This window comes from Ambystoma mexicanum, chromosome 7p (genome assembly GCF_040938575.1).
Source record: "Ambystoma mexicanum isolate Mex_15411 chromosome 7p, UKY_AmexF1_1, whole genome shotgun sequence".
Lineage (NCBI taxonomy): Eukaryota > Metazoa > Chordata > Amphibia > Caudata > Ambystomatidae > Ambystoma > Ambystoma mexicanum.
The window spans coordinates 248,955,700-248,974,067 of record NC_090939.1 but is presented as its reverse complement, the minus strand read 5'-3'; the positions used below and the strand labels follow the sequence as shown (position 1 = coordinate 248,974,067).

Here is an 18,368-nt window from a genome sequence, read left to right as displayed (position 1 = left end):
TAATCCACAGCAGTTCCAAGAGAAAATGGAAAGTGACATAGGTTACGAGTTGGAAACCACCCCACCACCATGGGAGGCCAATTTGATAAGTGGTTCCAACCAAGCAAGGCCTTTTAAAGCATTGGCAAGGGAAGATAATGGCTCTAGAACATTGATATTGGGAATTTTAGATAGTAAACCAATTGGACTGGGAGGACCCAGATCTTGTGTAGAAATGGGAACAAAGTCAAGAAATGGCCATGCGTCTTCCATGGTCGGAAATGCCTGTAGCTGTAGACCAAGGAGTGTTAGACCCGGTCTGTGATCCCATAACAACTTAGCTATTATTTGGGTTTGCAATTTACAGAGCATACAATTGTTGTTATGGTTCGATAGCTTGACCCAATCAATGTTGTTGGAGACAAGATTGCGTAGAGAGGGAATTTTGTAAAAAGAATTTGAGGAAGGAACGATTGATATGTGCTGGTCCATTTAATGGTGGATCACTAGACCAACCAAGGATAAACTTAATTTTGCAAGGAACTTCTGAGAGTGCAATGGGTATTGTCCAAGGACAGGAAAGTGGCATTTTGAAAGAGCCAAGTTGTGGGTTAGCGTTACACTTGATTGTAGTGATGCACTTGGTGTGTCTTGGAATGGAGTATGATTTGTCTCAGAGGATGGGTGTGGGACCTTGCTATCGTCAGTGGATGTTTGAGAGAGAGAGAGAATGAGAGAGAGGGGGGGGGAGAGGAAGAAAAGTGCGAGGCAGTACTCTGTACAATGATGGGAACAGTTGTTGACTGAGGGATAGCCTCAGCAGTCGTAGCAGGAGTGGAGACTGATAACATTTTGGGAAAAGAAAGAACCTCCGTCTGCACGGCAGTCGTAGCTTTTTTGTTTTGCGTGGGAGGAAAGAAATTAGATTGAATAAGATGTATTTGAGGTTCAACGCCTCTACAGGGTAATATAGCAGAGGACATTTGTTGTATCAGCATGTTTTGAGCAAGAGACGTTTGCAAATTTACAGATTGCTGCATGGAATTGGTCGTCGATGGCGTTTGGTTTAGCCCATCTGCTCCTTGTAATTGCAGCACCATCCTGCTCTCATCGTCAAGTTGGTTGAGAGCCAGGGCTTGTTCATCAGTAGAAAGATTGCATACATTTTGGATGTTGGTGTTGTGACCCTTGATTTTGGGAAGAGCTAGATTTTTTGATTTAGGATTTGCAGTTACTTGTGGTCTTATTGATGTTGTTGTTTTTTGCAGGAAGACTCCTTTTCAGCGCCCTCATTTGAGATTTTTTTGCTTTGCGTGACATAAAGTGTTGGGTGTGCAGGCCATCATCTTGGATGGTAGAGTTCTCAGAGGGGGGGGGGGGGATCATTTAGTTGAATGTTATTAAGTTGTTGGAGAGTCCATTTGAGGGGCGAGCGAGGCGCATGAAAGAGCAGTCTCTGTCGGACAATGGTGAACTAAATTGGCCCCGAATAGAATGTGTTCCATTTGTAACAGTCTATCATGCTGTAATTTAGCGACTTCCACTAGATCTATCTGGTGGATCTCCATGGGGCCACTTGGAGGATTATTGATACCTTGAACAGCATGAGCATATGATTTAGATTGCTCATTTGCCAGTAGGGTATCATCATAGGTTTGAGTGTACTGGGACGATGACATGCATCTTCTATCCTGATTTGATAACACTGTTTTGCAGGCCAAGATAGTTCTTTCTGGGCAGGTTGCATGAAAAGTATGACAGGATTCTTGGGCTAGGATGAAGCCTTCGATTTTTGTTCAATTTAGATAGTGTCTGAAAGCGACTCTTTAAGTTCTATCAGAGCATATTGAGTAAACTGATGGCCTCTATCCAACAGATTAAGAATCTGTATCATGACTGGAAACATTCTGTAAGTCCTGTGCATTAAGGTCTATGAGAGAGTCGTCGGGAGTGGAGAAGGGCATAGGATGTTGAATAGACTCTGGTAGTGCAGAAAAGATTTGGGAGAACCCATGGAGGAGGGGGGGTTGCATGTTTGTAGGATGAGGTAAAACCAACTTGGGGGCAGGAGGATCCGTTGAGGGCGTGCTTGCCGTCATAGGGACGGACGAAGGACAGTTGGACAGGGAATCGAGACCGGTACAGGGAAACCTGGTGTACAAAAATGTGTCTGTTTTATGAAAATGTACTTGTTCGTGGTGTTTGGAGGATTTAGACACAGGAGTTGATGGACCAAGGGAGAGCCAAACCCGGTTGTCGAGTTCTGCCATGACCCCTTATGGGGTAGGACGAAGCCTGATTTGCATATGGTTTTTCCCCTTCTGCATGGGCTTGGCAGGCTGAAAAACGATGGTCTGGAGGGTTGCCCAGAGTTTTGCCCGTGGTTATGATTAATTCAAAACCTTCCAGCCATCACCTTTCTGTTTTGCTAAAGTCACCCCGAGTGGGACGGGTATGCCCAGACGTGGGTCCCAAGTCTGCCGGGCCTAGAGTCCCAAGCTACTCCTCACTGATGACGCCCAACAAGGCTGAAACATGTCTGGGGATGCTTGTGGTCTCGTGCAGAAGGGATGTGACCTAGCAGTTCGGGCTGGACTGCCCCTTTTAGGGTAGGACCAAGCCTGATTTGCATATGGTTGTTCCCCTTCTGCAATGGCTTGGCAGGCTGAAAAACGATGGTCTGGAGGGTTGCCCAGAGTTTTGCCCGTGGTTATGATTAATTCAAAACCTTCCAGCCATCACCTTTCTGTTTTGCTAGAGTTCTGCCATGACAGCAGGGGCCAACATAGATGTGTTGGAAATGTGAGCAAAGTGGCCCTCTTCGACATTACCCATAAAAGTTGAGTCCTTTTTAGACCAGTCTAATATGGGAGTAGCAGAGCTGGCATTAGTATCATTCACCTCTTTTAGTGAGAAAAAATTTCCTATGGCAGGAATTACCACTTTGTGAGCTGACAGTGGCTTAACAAGGGAAACAATTGGCGGTACAGATTGCTAACCATCTCTTGATGGTATAGGAGTACCAATATCGTCAATGTTGGGGGACATGGATAGTAAAGAATGTTTACTTGCAGTGAGCACAGGTGGTGCTGTATCGGAAAGAGAAGTGACAAAACTGTTGGTAGATTTTACAGGGACTTCATAAAGCAGTTTACCACTTCTTAGGCTTTTATCCATTGTGAGAATCGGATAAAACCGAGACACAAGCAGAGAAGATTGATAAAAGACTTAACAATTAAGAATGGACCTTCAGACCACCAGGAGGCGCCGAGATGTTCTGAAGCATCTCTGTCTGCTTCCTCCTTCAGGACCGTGAAAAGCCTTGACCCCCCCCCCAGGGGGCTGTGTGAATATCCCAAGCATCGATCGAGAGAAACTCCTGTCCTCGGAGGTTAGCTGTGGCCAGAGAATCGAGCCAGTTCTTGTTTGCAGAGTGGAGCTGGCCTGGCTCCTGACAGCGGCTCCACGTCTGCAAAGTTGTCCCAGAGGTGGGGTAGGGGCCGAGAGCCTCCGTTGGCCGAACATTGTGGGATCTCCCTTCCCTCCCGCTGTATCCTGTGGGGGCTTCCCTGTGTCCCCCGCCCCTCCCCCCACTGCCTCGTTGAGGCTGCAGGGCTGCTATTCTTCTTCTCCCCTTGGACCAGAGGGGTGTGAGGCCTGAACAAAGTCAAGGCGCGCCGGTGAGAGATGCCCTACAGAGGTAGTCTCCACCCCCCCTCGCTCCTGGAACTTGGCCATATGCGCGCAACACGGGAGGGGAGTGGGCTGTTGGCCGGGTTCAGTTGGTTTTCCGGACTGCTGTTTCTCCTGCTGGAGCCCCCCTTCCTGCAGCCGCTGGACCCGGACGAAGACTGCAACGGATCTGAAGGGGTTCCGCTTGATTAATCCCCGCAGAGTTTGTCTTCTTCCGGAGTGGCCGCATTTCTTCCAATGTGGGCTGGCCCTGTGAGTAGCCGAAGCTCCTGCCTGCTCGCCTGATGCGCTTCACCCGGAACGGACAGGGTTAGTGTCACGGGTCTCTTCCCCCATCCTCCCCCCGGCCCATCACCACCTGAGGGGACTCCCTGTGTCTGTCCAACTCCTGCAGGCTTGCGGGGGGGGGCAACCAGGAACCCAGGTGGCTGTATGCCATTAGTGTTGGTGGAGTCTGACCTGCTCTCCCGTGCCCGTTACCTAGAGAGTTGGAGAGGTCTGCACTGGGAGCAGGTGTGACGTGCTGCATCCTTGAGTCCGGCCAGCACCCTAAACAATCTTGGAGTATCCTCCCAGCCTCGCCAGCCCCCATCTTAACTCGCGGGCTCCTGCTCTGTGGTTGCTTCCCCATGTGACTGGGGAAGCGCACTGCACCTCTCCTCAGGTTAAGATTCTAGATAATATCCCACTGCTAGACGATCCCTATGCTTGAGCGGAGTCACTCCCAGAACCCCACCCCAGGAGTGTACTAGCCACCGGACCTCCGACGCCACTCTCAGCACCTGCGTAAATCCACCTACGGCCTTCCAGTTTCTACCTCACGGATCTGCCTGAGCCCCTCACACTGCGCCTTCTTGATCGTTCTAAATAAAGGGCCTGTCCCGAGTCTCTGCACAGCTGAGGCCTTCATGAACTGGGCCGAGTACCTCCAACAATTTCGCCGGACCCCTCCTAGCTTGTCTCTCCCCCCCCCAGCATGGCGGCCCCAACGCAGCTAGAGGCAGTCAACGCCAACTCAGTGACCAAGACCATGGCGACTCTTTTGGAAGAAATACGCAGCTTCAGGGCAGACTTTACCGTAAGGCTAGACACTCTGGACAAGAAGGTGGACACCATTGATGATCGAGTCCAAGCTCTAGAAACTAATACGGCATCCATAGATATTCTTGAAACCCATCTTGATATGCACTTGGCGGAACTGGAGACAAGGGAAGAAAAGTGTTCCTTAAAGTTGGACGATTTGGAAAACGGGGAGCGCCGCTGCAACCTACGGTTCCTGGGCTTTCCGGAATGAGAGGGTGAAACCCAACCTGACATCATTAAAGCTATCAAGGCCGTTGAGGACTCTTTTCGACAATGCCAACACTAATGAACCAACCATCTGGCAGGGGCCCCAGATCCGTCCTTGTGCGGTTTCACTACTTCTCGGAGAAAAGTAAAATCCTGGAACTAGCACGTAAGAGAGTTCCTGTCAGTTGGGAAGGTGCACAAATCTCGATTTACCAAGACCTGTCGGCCTTCACCTTAGCAAGGCGTCGATTTGCTCCCCTTTGATGAAAATTCTTCAATCTAATGGAGTGCGATATCGATGGGGATACCCCTTTTCGCTTTCTTTTGAACCTGAGTGTTACAAATATGCCTTGGTAACAGAGGATGACATCCACAGGGTGTCCCAGGAACTCCTGGGTGATCAGAACGAGGAACCCGCCGACGATTGACGAGAGAGGACGCCTTCTGCCCCCCCCCCACCACCCCTGAACTCCGTCATCCACGGAAATACGCAAAATCTGTGGGCACAAAGTTCAGGGAAATCGTCCTGGCGTCGCCAAACGCATCCAATCTTTAAGGATTCTCTCATCGCGGCTGGGGGTCGCCCATGGGTGCATGCAGTCCTGAATATACGGAATACACTTGGGTGGTCCCGACGAGGCCCGTCCAAGGGGCCGCATATTCATCAGTGTTTGGTTCATTAAGGCTATGTTTATGCTTTGTTCACACGCTGTTTAAGGGGAGGGCTATTGTTGAGCTTGTGAGCCCGGAAGGGGGGGGGGGAGTCACTGGTGGCCTGGTCTAGCGACAAGCTGACGTTGCTTGGAGCCCAGGCGTTCAGGGGAAAGGAGGGGGGGGGGTTGTTAGACAGTTCTCTGGAGTTGTTTTTTAAGCTTACCAGGTCTGCTAGGAGGTATTGGTTCTACGGGATTCTACATGAGTGACTATTGGGCACAGAGGCAAGGTCATGGGACAGACACAATGGGCTCCTCAATAGGAGCTAAGAGAAATTTCCACTTTTTTGATGGGTGACTCCTTTCAACCCCTGACGGTGGGATCTTTGAATGTGGGGGGGTGAAACTCGCCTACTAAGAGGTTGATGGTGTTGAGTGAATTTACTAGGCTCAAACTACACTTTTTATTTTTGCAGGAAACACACTGGGTTAAGGGGAAGCAACCAAACTTCAGGGCTAAACCCATACAGCATACGTTCAATTCACCCTACATAGCAAAGATACGTGGGGTTGCACTCCTGGTTTCCCCCAAAGCCCACTTATCTCCCAAGGCACACCGAACCGACCTGGAGGCACGATATCGAATGGTTAAAGGAGAAGTGCAAGACAGGCTGTTTACCCTGGTGTGCATATATGCCCCAAACGAGGCGCAAGATCTTTTCTGGGAGGGGATGAAGGAGAAAATTATGGGATTCACAGAAGGGACTCTATTGGTGGGTGGGGATTTCAATATGGTTCTCCGTCTGGATAGGGATAGGAAGTCACCCAATTCATGTCCTGATCTGTGTCTTCAAACAAAGCTGGCAGCCACATTCTTCGGATTAATGGGGAATTGGCCTTTCTGGATTCACACACTTCTAGACAAGACCAGGACCCATATTTCACTTCCTTCTCAAAACCACACAAAGCGTTCTCTAGGATTGATTATATTCTGATAGACTCCTCGCCCCGAGAGCATGTCACTGAGTTTGGGGTAGAGGCTATTCCGTTGTCCGACCATGACCTGGTCAAAATCAGCTTGGGCACACCCCCGCCCCCTCCTCTCCTGGGTCCCGGTGGACGTGCAATGACACATTGCTGCAGGATAAAGAGTTGAGGCAGTCCCTTCTGGGTGCCATTAAAGAATACTTTGTCAACAATGATAATCGGGAGGTGGGTGTCAGTGGTGTTTGGGAGGCCTTCAGAGCCACAATCATAGGTACCCTTATGGGGATGGGCTTGAGGAAGAAGAGGGATAGGGATTGAGGAGAAAAAATTGAGAGAGAAGATTGCCTCTATTGTCATGGCCACAGAGCAAGGACCACAAGCTCCATCACATAAAGGGTCCAGTTGGACCCAGTCCTGGCGCCTTTGGTGCCAGGCTCATGAGACAGTGTGCACACTTTTATTCTGGTGCATGTGTTATTTCCTCCCCTGCAGGGCCTCCACGTGCATTCAGGTCGGGCGTGGCCATAGGAATACATTGGGCTGCACGTGCAGCATCTCCTGGGAGTGGCAGGGTGGGGCCACAAGGCAGAGCAAAGGGGCGTAGCTGGGGCCAGGCTATTTAGTGCTTCTTACCCAATTCCAGTAATATCATCGCCTGAAGCGCCTCTTACCTGACTCCAGCAATACCATCGCCTGAAGCGCCTCTTACCTGACTCCAGCAATACCATTGCCTGAAGCGCATCTTACCTGACTCCAGCAATAATCATCACCTGCAGCGCATTTTACCAGATTCCAGCAGTCACCGCAGTCGCAGCGCATCCTTACCTGTTCCAGGCTTCCAACACTTACACGGTAGCTCATCTCGGCCAGCATCCTCTCGGATCCAGCCATCCATCACCCGCCGGCAGATCTTCGGATAGCTGCTTCCCGTTTGACTTCGCCAGGCCATCCCTGCAGGAGAAAAGGACAAATAAGGTTAGAAACAACATAAAAACATTGCGCTAAGGTTGCGCGCAACACAATCCTCACGCTTGACCTTAGAACCAAACTTACCATCTACTTATCCTCTGCCTTTGACACTGTCAACCATGCCATCCTGCTCAACCGTCTCCGTGATAACCTGGGTATCACTGGTCAGGCTCTGGCGTGGTTGACTTCTTTCCCCTCCGACCGACCTTCCCAGGTCCAACTTGGGTTCTTCCTCTCCGATATCTTTTTCTCTACCTGTGGTGTCCCCCAGGGCTCTAACCTCTCCCCCTGGCTGTTCAACCAATACCTGGCACTCCTTGCCCACCGCATCGCTGCTCTCTGCCCCAACTTTCAGTGCTATGCGGATGATACCCAGCTCATTTTCAGGCTCCCTTCGGCCACCTCCTCTCCTTCCCTCATCTCTGACTGCCTGTCTGCCATCCAGGAGTGGTGTGCCGCTAACGACCTCTGCCTTAATGCCAGTAAGACCGAGATTCTACTCATTGGCACACCCTCTCCCTCCTTCCCTGCAGCTCTCTGGCCGGCCTCTCTTGGCCCTCTTCCTGCTCCCACCTGCAAGGCTAAAACCTTGAGGTCATCTTCGACTCCACACTCTACCTCTCTCCTCACATCTCTGACCTTTAGTTTCTTTAGAGTACTTCCTTTAGTGATAGTTAAGCCTTCTACTCATAATGTTCATTATAAGAAATTGATTCATGTCTTCCGAGTGCCGAACTCCGTCTTCTGACCGCCACAGAACATAAAGAGAGGATGAGGTGGGTGAGAAGATGGAAAAGATGTGAGAATGGTAAAGAAAGGTGTGAATGGGCGAAAGAGAGCAGAGTGGATAAGGAAGAAGAAAGTGAGAGGGCTTGGAGGGAAGCTGAGGATGTCTAGGGCAAGGATGTGTTGTAAATGGAAAAGGGTTTTGCAGGGATGGGCGATGCTTGGATGTGTAAAGTGCGATGGTCAATAGGTGATGGCCAGACAAGTGAAAAAGGGCAACCCCTATTTTTGGGGCATCAGACAGTGTATTTTGCATGGTTTTTGCCTCGCTTACAAATCCATGATGAGACTCCAGCTCTGAAAGTGAATTAACATTTAGTGAGCTGATGGGCAGTAATTTTTTCACCGGTGCAGATGATGTTGCCCCCTTCTGCCACATGGCTAATTGAGGAGTTTTGGTTCACTGAGGGTGTTCAGCTTCTTAGTCACAGGCGCGCTGGTAAATAATCTAATTCATGGTGGCTTGCCTGTGTATCTAGATTTGATATCGGAGTAAAACAGGTTGTTTCTGGAAGGTGTGTGGGTGTAGCCATTTGACTAGGAATCAGGCTGTTACTTCCATCTTGCATACAGATGACCCATTGCTGGACGTTTGTTAAATTGGCACTTTATCTCTTCATATTTCTGCTTAGTATTCCTGCCTGGAATCTTTGGCAGGGAAGTAGGCACCTTATTAATGGTCAGTCTTGCTGCAGTGTATCATTTAGAGTATCACCCCCGCATGTTGCCTACTGTTCTTCGTTGCAGTACTGCTCGAGGAGTCTTCCAGTCGAGGACTAATCTGTCAGTCGAAGGTATCTGTTGAAGAAAACATACATTTTCTTTTTTGTCATTGCTACAATCTTCTTCCTATAGATTCCTTATAACCGTTTCTCTTATTTCTATAGTAAGATTGCTTGCAACCTGTTTTGTACTGTAATCTTGGCAGTTCCTCTGCTAGTTTGGACTGTTGTGGAGCATTGGAAAGTCTGTAAAATTGTGTTTTTGGTGGGGTGTGTTCCGTTTTTATACCAGTTGCATTGTTTATGGCTCATGACATTGTGGCAACGCCAGTTTGAAGGCAAACTACTATCTCTAATAGGTTGATTTAAGTTTTCTGCTTCTTTGTGTGGCTAGCACTGGTTCAGAAGAGGAGGAATCTCTGGGAGGAAATTTGAAGGTAAGTAATTGGTTCCCCGCAGGGCTCAGCCTGGTCCGCATTGGTGCAAAGGTGGGCATTAGAGTCGAGTTAGACCCACAAACCACAATTTGGGTGAATAGACCCAAGATGGAAGGCCACCTGAACCAACTCTTTGTTTAGCAGTACTTTTCTTTTGTTTGTTTGCACTTTGTCACAAACCATTAGATGATTTGGACACAAACCAAAATTAGCCGTTCCAGTTAGAATTACTCTTCATTTGGTCTCAATAATCAGATGTTTGACTTCAAGTTCGCAAAGATTCTTTATGGGAGATGGCACTTTTGACACACCAATCCCTCACAGTAACTTCCTCTGCCTTATAACTTACCACTTATCTTTGATCAAACGTCCAAAAACTTTCCATAACCAAAGCTATACGAGTTTGCACAGTGGGAAGTGGTGGTCTGATTGCTTCAAGGAGTGGCATGACCCAAGTATTTAAAAAAAAAGGTATAAACTTTTGTTATACATTCTGTATTACATGTGTGCATAGTTGTTCAGTCATCTCATGCCCGGAAGTGCCTTTTTTGTGACTTAAGAATTATTTTTTAGCTGTCATTTTTAATACATATGTACCAAAGATCACATTTAAGTTCAACCGCTTAAACCAACACCAGTTGAAGAAATATTTACAGCATTAAGAATGGTGAACCTCTGTCTTTTGCTTTTAGTAACGCAATCTTCTCTCACCAGGCTCGAGGGAAGAAAAGGCAGATTGGCTGGTTTCCTGCTAATTATGTCAAACTTTTAAGTCCCGGTACCAACAAGAGTACGCCAACGGAACCCCCAAAACCAACGTCATTACCTTCAAGTGAGTAAAAAACACAAGATTGCAGAACACCTCAGATACCAAAGTTGCATTGATTCAATAGAATTACAAAGCCAGTCTGAATGTTTGTGCTATAGAGAAAAGTGAATTGATATTGTGTTTTACAGCATCATGATTTAACAGGCAAGATGTAGCATTTTGATGTTTTGACAATGGAACTATAGGATAGTGTCCTTCCACAGATTCCTTATTTTGGATATATTTGTGGAGCTTCTACTGAATCACAGTTAACATTTTAATAGCAGGTGACGCCATGTCATGTGCTGCTGGATCCCTTGATGCAACCAATCCTCGACAGTGGATGTGACGTCGGTGTCTGTCTATACCTTGCACTATACCTCATGACCTAGTTTTCTGATGTCCACTCTTAAGCCATAGCGGTTTAAGCAATGTGCTGAATTTGACCCGAAATATGTTGTTAAGCAACCTGCAACTCATGTGTTAGTGGTGTTCAGGCGTGGATCGCATTGCGAAATGTGGCTTGTGCCGGTCGATGACCCAGAAGACCTTTTATAGATATTTCAACTGTCATTGAGGCGCTCTGCTTACAAATCCCAGAGTACCACCTCCTCCAAGCGCAAAGCATCACAGGACAAGGAAGGAGCCTGTAGGCTGTCGAGAAAAGTGTCCCCAGAGAAACGTGATAAGGAACCAAAAACATCATAAGCACTCCAGGCATTCATCATCTCCAAAAAAAGGAAAATATGCCACAGGGACAATCGATTCCTCAACAGGCAGAGACAAGCAGGTATGATTCCCTTCTGAATCCGCTTCGACAGAGCAATGGGAGCAGTTCAGGCTCCAAATGATTGGTGTTTGCAAAGGAGGCCCCGGCAGCTATGGAAACGGCACTGCTAAAACATATGGCTCCACCCTCGCATTGCAATGCAGGTAGTAAGTCTACAAACTGGTTCCTGCATGCCTAAAAACATGGGTACCAAATCCAGAACCAAGACCGCTCGAATAAACACTGCTTTTGCAATTGACCAAGTTCATTGCTGACATGGAATCTTTGATGGAGCCATTGGTATAGAGTATGGCATTGGGTTTGAGATGCGGGACAAGAAATTTGTTTTTTAAGTTGTTTCAATCGATTTTCAATGTTGGAGACCCAATCCACTTTGGATTCGTGCCCTTACATGGCAGAGTGTTGGACTTCTCCAAAGAATTTATTTCGGAAGAGGTTAGAATAGCTGACCTTTGCAATGACTTGAACGATACAAGAGGCCTAGACCACTCCCCTGTTTTTGACTTGATGCAGGCAAGCCCCTATGCCCATCCAAATGCATACTGTCTATGATGGTGAAAGTGTCTGAGGCCCTGTGTTTGGGCCCACCCTCAAGTCCTGTTAATGAATAAGACCTGACCAACATTCTTGGCAAAGTGCCTCCCAAATGGGCAAGCACTTCTCTTTTTAGGACGCCCTAGTACTCCATCCTAGAACTCTGGCAATGGCTGTGCACTATGCCAGAAGTCCATAAAAAGCCTGTAAAAAATATAGACCTGGTGTGTACCGAAATTTGGCTTTCAGTAAGTATTCTGCTGAATTTCGTCTGAAAATGAGATATTCTGCTTCGTCCGACTAATTTAATAATTATCACTCGAAGCTGAATAGTTTCCCCCTTCATAATACTCAAAGTACTGCTTTGTCTTTGTGCCTGGCATCATTTGGGCATGTTATGTTTATGCTACTCATGCATCCCGTCCCGTTTCCTCCATCCTTGCGGGCGTCCCTCCAACATGGGGGTGGTGCCAGATCCTTTGGCAGCGAGGAATTGAGCTTCTCCTTTAAATTTAAAAGTTTAAAATTCCTTTTTCAGCATGGACTGTGGCGGACCTGGCAGCTAGGCACAGAGACTTTTTAACTTACCGCTTGACGGTTTTTTTTCTTCCACCTCCCTTCAGTGGCTCGCTCCCCAGCCGCAAGTCGGCTGCAGGAGGATTCATGAGATGTGCATCCTGCGACCACCCATTGCCGGCCTCGGATAGCCATGCACTCTGTCTTGAGTGCCTGGGGCCCGACCACTGCTTGGATGCGTGCGTGACTTGAATCGCTCTGGGTTATCGGGCATTGTAGAATAGTTTGTCACATTGGAGGGAGATCTTCCACGCTTCCCCTCCAGGTCATCTTAGAGTCCGTCTTCAGGACCCCACGGCAAGACAAGTTCGGCCCTTTGTTTAGTATGGCTCCTCAGTGCAGAGACTCCTTCCCAGGGGTTTCCACAGGCAAGGGTACCTTGGATTCTGTATACAAGAAAGGGTTGTATGCTTTCACACTGCGCACTGAACAACAAAATCAATGCAGGTTATGCACAGTTTAATTGAGTACAAGGCAGCCTGACACGTGTTTCGTACTGTAAGGCTCTTCATCTGAGGCTGGCTTAGGAGCTGAGGGGCTCAGGAGCTCTACCGGGCAATCCATAGGGGTTAGGAGGGGGGGATCAAAGATAGTCTTCCTCTTCAGCCCCAGTGGGCAAAGTATTGTTATGTTCTACTTCAAAGAGTCGGTCCTTGGCACGATCCAGCACGACTACCAGCTCTGTGGTTGAGGGCACACAGCCTACCATAGCCACCTCTGAGGTCGTGAGTCAGGGCGATTTGACTACTGCCCAACAGGCTGAGGGCTCGAGGTCTACCGGAGCTGTCTCTGAGGTCAACGCTTCAGGTTCAAGGGCCAAGGCGTGTCCTTCCATGTCTGAGCCTGCACGAGGCACAGGGCCTTCGCACCATCTCGCCAAGGGTGTCGCGCAAGGCCCCAAAATGGCACATCAGCACATGGTGGAGCCTGGTAAACCGGTAGCCATCTTGGATTCGGATCAGAGCCTACCTGGTCCCTCGCCCATTGAGTGGGCCATGCAAGAAGGTTCCAGTCCCATTCCCTCTGGAATTGGCAGCAGACTTTATAGTACAGGTAGTTAGTCTCTGCAGAGGTAAGTACATCTAAACAAAGCAGCCTTACGGCTACATGACTCAGGCGCTTCGATCAGGAATGGAGGCCCAGTGTTGCTGAGGGCCGGCCCGCTTGAGATCCAGCGGCTTGCGAGGACCCCCTCTTTGAGCGCTTCCTTCTTCTCATGCATTCCCTGCAGATGACGGGGCTCCTCAAGGATATAGTGAAGGAAGTGATCCCACAGGTTGTGCCTTCTAGGCCTCTACCTCTGGGCCTTCCACCGGTTCCTCCTGTGCTGCCGGTGCTGTTGCCTCTCTCCCGTCCAGGCCTTACTGGTTATCCAGACCACCCTCCCACTGTACCACCAACGCCTCTCCCTCAGCAACCATTGGATCTGTCTTCGGTTCCATGTAATTTCATCGCAGGATGTTTTTTCGCAGGGTTTTTTACTGTGATTTTTTTTTTCTCGAAAAAAAAAACATCAAATTTTTGTTTTTTTTGGGGGGGTTCCCCCCCAAACCCTCCACTTTCTTAAAAATTCGATGTGTTTTTTCGAAAAAGAATTCGCGGGACGCGGGAAAAAAACCAGCGAAAATACATCCTGCGACGAAAGGACGTTGTACCCTGTCTTCGGGTCTGAATCAAGGGGGAGGAATTCTGCTGCCACTTGTGTCCCAGGGCCCAGACTCCCCTCTATCTGGAGGATGAGGGACAATGGCGATGATGACAACACCCAGGACGACGAACCTTCGGCATCTGTAAATGCCTTTCATGACCACCTCCAGGGCCTTGCAGAGGAGGCCCCCCCAGGAGTTGGGAATGCTAGCAGAGGTTTTGGGCAAGCGCACCACCAGCCGTTCAATGCATTCCTCTCAAGAAGGATGGCCTACAGGTGGCGAGAAAGGTCTGGGAGAAGCCCCGGGCCAATGACCAGATGAACATGATGAACAAGAAACTAGACGGCAGGTTCGGGCTGGCAGATGGGGGAACCAGTCCTCCTGGCCTCCCACCCCCAGCCTCCCTCTTCAGTGGTGGCTGCAGCCTCACTGTATTCTAAACCATAGTCTTCGTTTTCCTCTGCAGGTGGCACCTCCAGTTGTCTGTCCGAGGAGGACAAGGTCCTTGAGTCTTTTGGTAAACTGTGCTATGTCCTCTCCCTCTAGAGAAGCAAGCTTCCTAAAAGGCTGTTCTGTCAGATGCCCGGGCGATTGCGCAGGACCTCATGGAGTCTTCGGTCTCCCACATAGACCGAGCTAGCAGAGGGCTATGCCTGGGGGTCGAGAAGAAAAGTACAGCGTGGATGCATTCCACTAAGTGACCACAGTGTGAAGCAGCCGAGTTCTTTGCGTGTTTTTTTCCACTCCCCTGGGAGTCTAGCTTGCCTGTAGAGGGCTGTCTGGCTCTCTTCCAGGTCAGCTGGAAGCATTATTTCAAGAATCCTTGGATCATTTCTATAGTCTCCACGGGCTTCAGTCTTCCTCTTCCCTTTCCTCTATGATCCTCTCCTCTTCTTTATCAAATGGCCTCCCTGGCCCTTTTACGGGAGATCCTTTCACTTTTGGAGATGCAGGCAGTGGAACCGGTTCCTCAGACAGGTGTTCCGGCTTCTACTGCAGGATTTTCTGCAGTAGCCAAGAACAACCAGGCTGGCCTGAGGGTAGTCCTGGACCTGTAATTTCTCAACCTGTCTTTACTGCTTGAACGCTTCAAGAAGATTGCTCCTGCACCCATAGCAGAATCTCTGTGTGTAGGGGACTTGATGTGTTCCCTAGACCTCAAGGACGAGTACCTTCATGTCCCCATCTAGCAGCTGCATCAGAAGTTTCTGTGGTTCTTGATTGTCGTACCACTTCCAGTACAAGTTGCGGCCCTTCGGCCTCAATTTATCCCCTCTTGTGTTCATGAAGCTGATGAATGCAGTGGCTCATCTGCTGTGTCTGGAGGGCCACCACTTGTACCCTTCCCTGGACAACTGGCTAGTCAGGGTGGTGCACTCCTGCCAACAGCTGGCAGGCCTTCTTCACCAGCTGGCTTTTTCCCTCAATAGACAGAAGTCGCAGCTGGCTCGGTCTTCCTTGGAGTGCGCTGGGAAACAGCTGTGCAGTGTGTTCCCAACGTTCCCTCCACAGGGCGATAGGGTACTTTCTGACCAAATCGACCACCTCGGCATGGTGGTTCCAGCACCTCCTGTGGCTGATGGCATTTTGCATGCTCACGGTGCAGCACGTCCGCCTCAAGATGAGATGCCTCCAGCTCTACCTGATGGCCAGTTGGGACCAAGAGACAGGGTCTCAGTAGGACAGGATCCCAATAGCCCTGCTCCTCCTCCCCATGGATCTTGGCTGGTGGTTGATGGTGCATTGTCCAGGGCAGAAGCCATCCTGCATATTAGTCTGCTCGAGCTCAGGGCAGTGGGCCTGGTGCTCAAGGCTTTTCTGCCCCTCATCACGGACAAGGCGTTTCTGGTCAGGACAGACCACTCCACAACAATGTTTTACCTGAGCAAGCAGGGTGACACCCGTTCCCCCCCCCACCACCCCTCCTATGCATGGAGGCAGTATCATTCTGGGAAAGGGCCCTGACAGAGGGGGATTTGGATTTCAGCAGTCCGCCTCTTGGGGGACAGCATTGTAGAAGCGGTCCACCATAGTGCTTGGGTTTCAATACCTACGAGTGGCAATTACACATCAACTCCGTGTTGCCCCTGTTCCAGTGCTGCGGGTTTCCGGATCTGGACTTATTCGCATCTCCTTTGAATTCCATGTGCCCCCGGTTTGCTTCATGGGCAGGAAGGGGTCAGGGGTCTCTAGGAGACTCGTTTCAGATTTGCTGGCACAGCCGCAGGTGGTGTTCCCTCCTTCCCCATTGCTCCAGTGGACCCTCTGCAAATTCCGGGCGTCGGCGGGTTGCAGCCTTATCCCGATTGCCCCCCACTGGCCTTCGAGGGCTTGGTTCTCGGATCTGCTGCAGCTGTCCTCCCAGGTCCCTCTTTATCTTCTGATTCCCAGCAGGGGGTTCCTGACGCAGCAGGGCCGGGCAGTGGAGCACCAAGGCCCAGCCAGGCTGACCTTAGTGGCCTAGTTCCTGACCAGCTGAGACTGCAGCATGCTAATATTTTGGATGACAACTGGGACATCATACAGGCGACTGTCTACTCGATCCCAGTATAAGGGCAAGTGGAGTAGGTTTTGCCACTGGGCTCGCCACAATGGACTGGACCACATCACCTGCTCCCTGGACGACATGCTGGAGTTCTGCGCACATCTGGCTCATTCTGGCATTCAGGTGGATACGTGCCGCACCTATTTGGTGGCTATTGGGGCCTGCAAGAATTCCCCAGAGCACGTTTTTTTCAGCAGCAAACCCAGTGGTTACGGCCCACCTCACGGGGTGTCCAGGCTTTTTCCTCAGGTGCATAGGCCGCATCCGGTCTTGGACCTCAATGTGGTTCCGGCGGCCTTGCAGTGCAAGCCCTTTCAGCGGATGGCCTCAGTGGACATCCGGCTGTTGCTACTAAAGACGGTACTATTGATGGTGCTCACCTCTGCACGCAGGTTCAGCGAGCTGCAGGCGTTGTCATCTTGCGAGCCCTTCACCATGTTTCACAACGACAAGGTCATCTTCTGCACTCATTCACATTTTTTGCCCAAGGTGGTCTCTCCATTCCATTTGAATCAGGACATCTGCCTGTCTCGGTTCTTCCCGAACCCGCAGTTGGAGGCACAAAGGGCTCTACATTCCTTGGACCTCAAGAGAGCCCTCAAGTTCTATATTTCCGGGACAAAATCCTTCAGGAAGTCTGAGGCATTGTTCATTACTTTCGGGGGCTCGTCTCCCGGCACCCAAGCTTCCAAAGCTTCTATTGCCTGTTGAATGGTTCAGGCCATTTCGGAGGCGTATACGACCATGGGCAAACCTGTTCCTGGGGGGGATTCATGCCCATGCGGTCAGGGCTAAGGCCACGGCCATTGCGTTTTAGAGGCATGCTAATTGGGAGGTCATCAGCAAGGGGCTACTTGGGCCATTCCATCAGCCTTCTGTAAGCACTATTCCCTGGATACCAGCTCCTGGCGCGATGCAGAGTTCGGCCAGGCTGTTCTGAAGAAACTTTTTGCTTTGGCATAGATTATGAGGTAGGTTTTCATAGCTCCACCCGATGGTCTTGTTCGGTGGACAAGGAAAGGGGACGGAAAGTATGAGTAATTAAAGTTACTCACTGTAGTGACTAGAGTACTCCTAGTCCCCTTTCCTCCATACGTCCCACTACCTTGCAGCGCTTGTATGCTAGGAGCTAACGTGTTAATTGTAGCTAGGTATCTAAGTGTCCAAGGGGGTCTGAGGTGAGGTGCCAGAAGGTGGGGCCTGGGGGGGTGCATTCCCAAGCCTGGGGCCGCGCCCCTCACGCTATCCTAAATTTAAAGGGGAAGCTCAATTGTTTCCTGCCAGAGGTTCCGGTACCATCCCCATGTTGGAGGACACCCGCAAGGATGGAGGAAAGGGGACTGTGGACTATGAGTATTCTGGTCACTACAGTGAGTAACTTTAATTTTTAAAGTGCCATTAAACAAATTCTGTTTTCACTTTTCTATTGAGTGCAGGCAGAGCAGAGGTGAGAAAGTGCAAACAAACTCCCTGCCCTTCATGTGCTGGACAGACAGACTTTCTGCTGGTGGTTTGCTTGGAAGGGGAGGGGTGAGCTGAATCAAATCTCTCAATATTTTGATTGCATCTCTAGTCTCCCCTGTATTTTGCAGTTGAAAACCATTGAGCTGGTATAATAGTTCATTAAGTCACGATTGAAAAATACTTTCTTTAGGCACATATTCGTTTTTGCTGATGACCTGTGTGAGAAATCTGAAAGTTGCAGGTTCCAATTCCCTATCCAAATAATATAATTAAGTGGATTAATATAACTGTGGCAGAGATCACAGTACGTTCCAAACCCTGAATAAAGTATCACAGGAGGTAGTGTACCTGCAGCAAAGAACTGTATTCAACCTGCAGGCCAAGGTTATAAAGAAATTAAGATGGGTCAGTGGGAAGTTTTTCTGCGGCAGAGATGTGCTTGTAATATTGAAAGGTAGGTTACAATTCCTACTCTCCAATGTTCTC

At 49.5% G+C, this 18,368-nt stretch overlaps 1 protein-coding gene across 4 annotated transcripts in view; it reads left to right on the top strand.

Moving 5' to 3' along the window:
• Positions 1-18,368, top strand: part of ITSN1 (intersectin 1) — a 3,188,156-nt gene that overhangs the window by 2,575,515 nt on the left and 594,273 nt on the right. For all 4 annotated transcript variants that reach the window (XM_069636218.1, XM_069636217.1, XM_069636220.1 and 1 more), the window contains one exon: positions 10,231-10,348. In XM_069636218.1, coding sequence (XP_069492319.1) covers positions 10,231-10,348 — 118 coding nt within the window. The remainder of the gene's footprint in view (positions 1-10,230; positions 10,349-18,368) is intronic.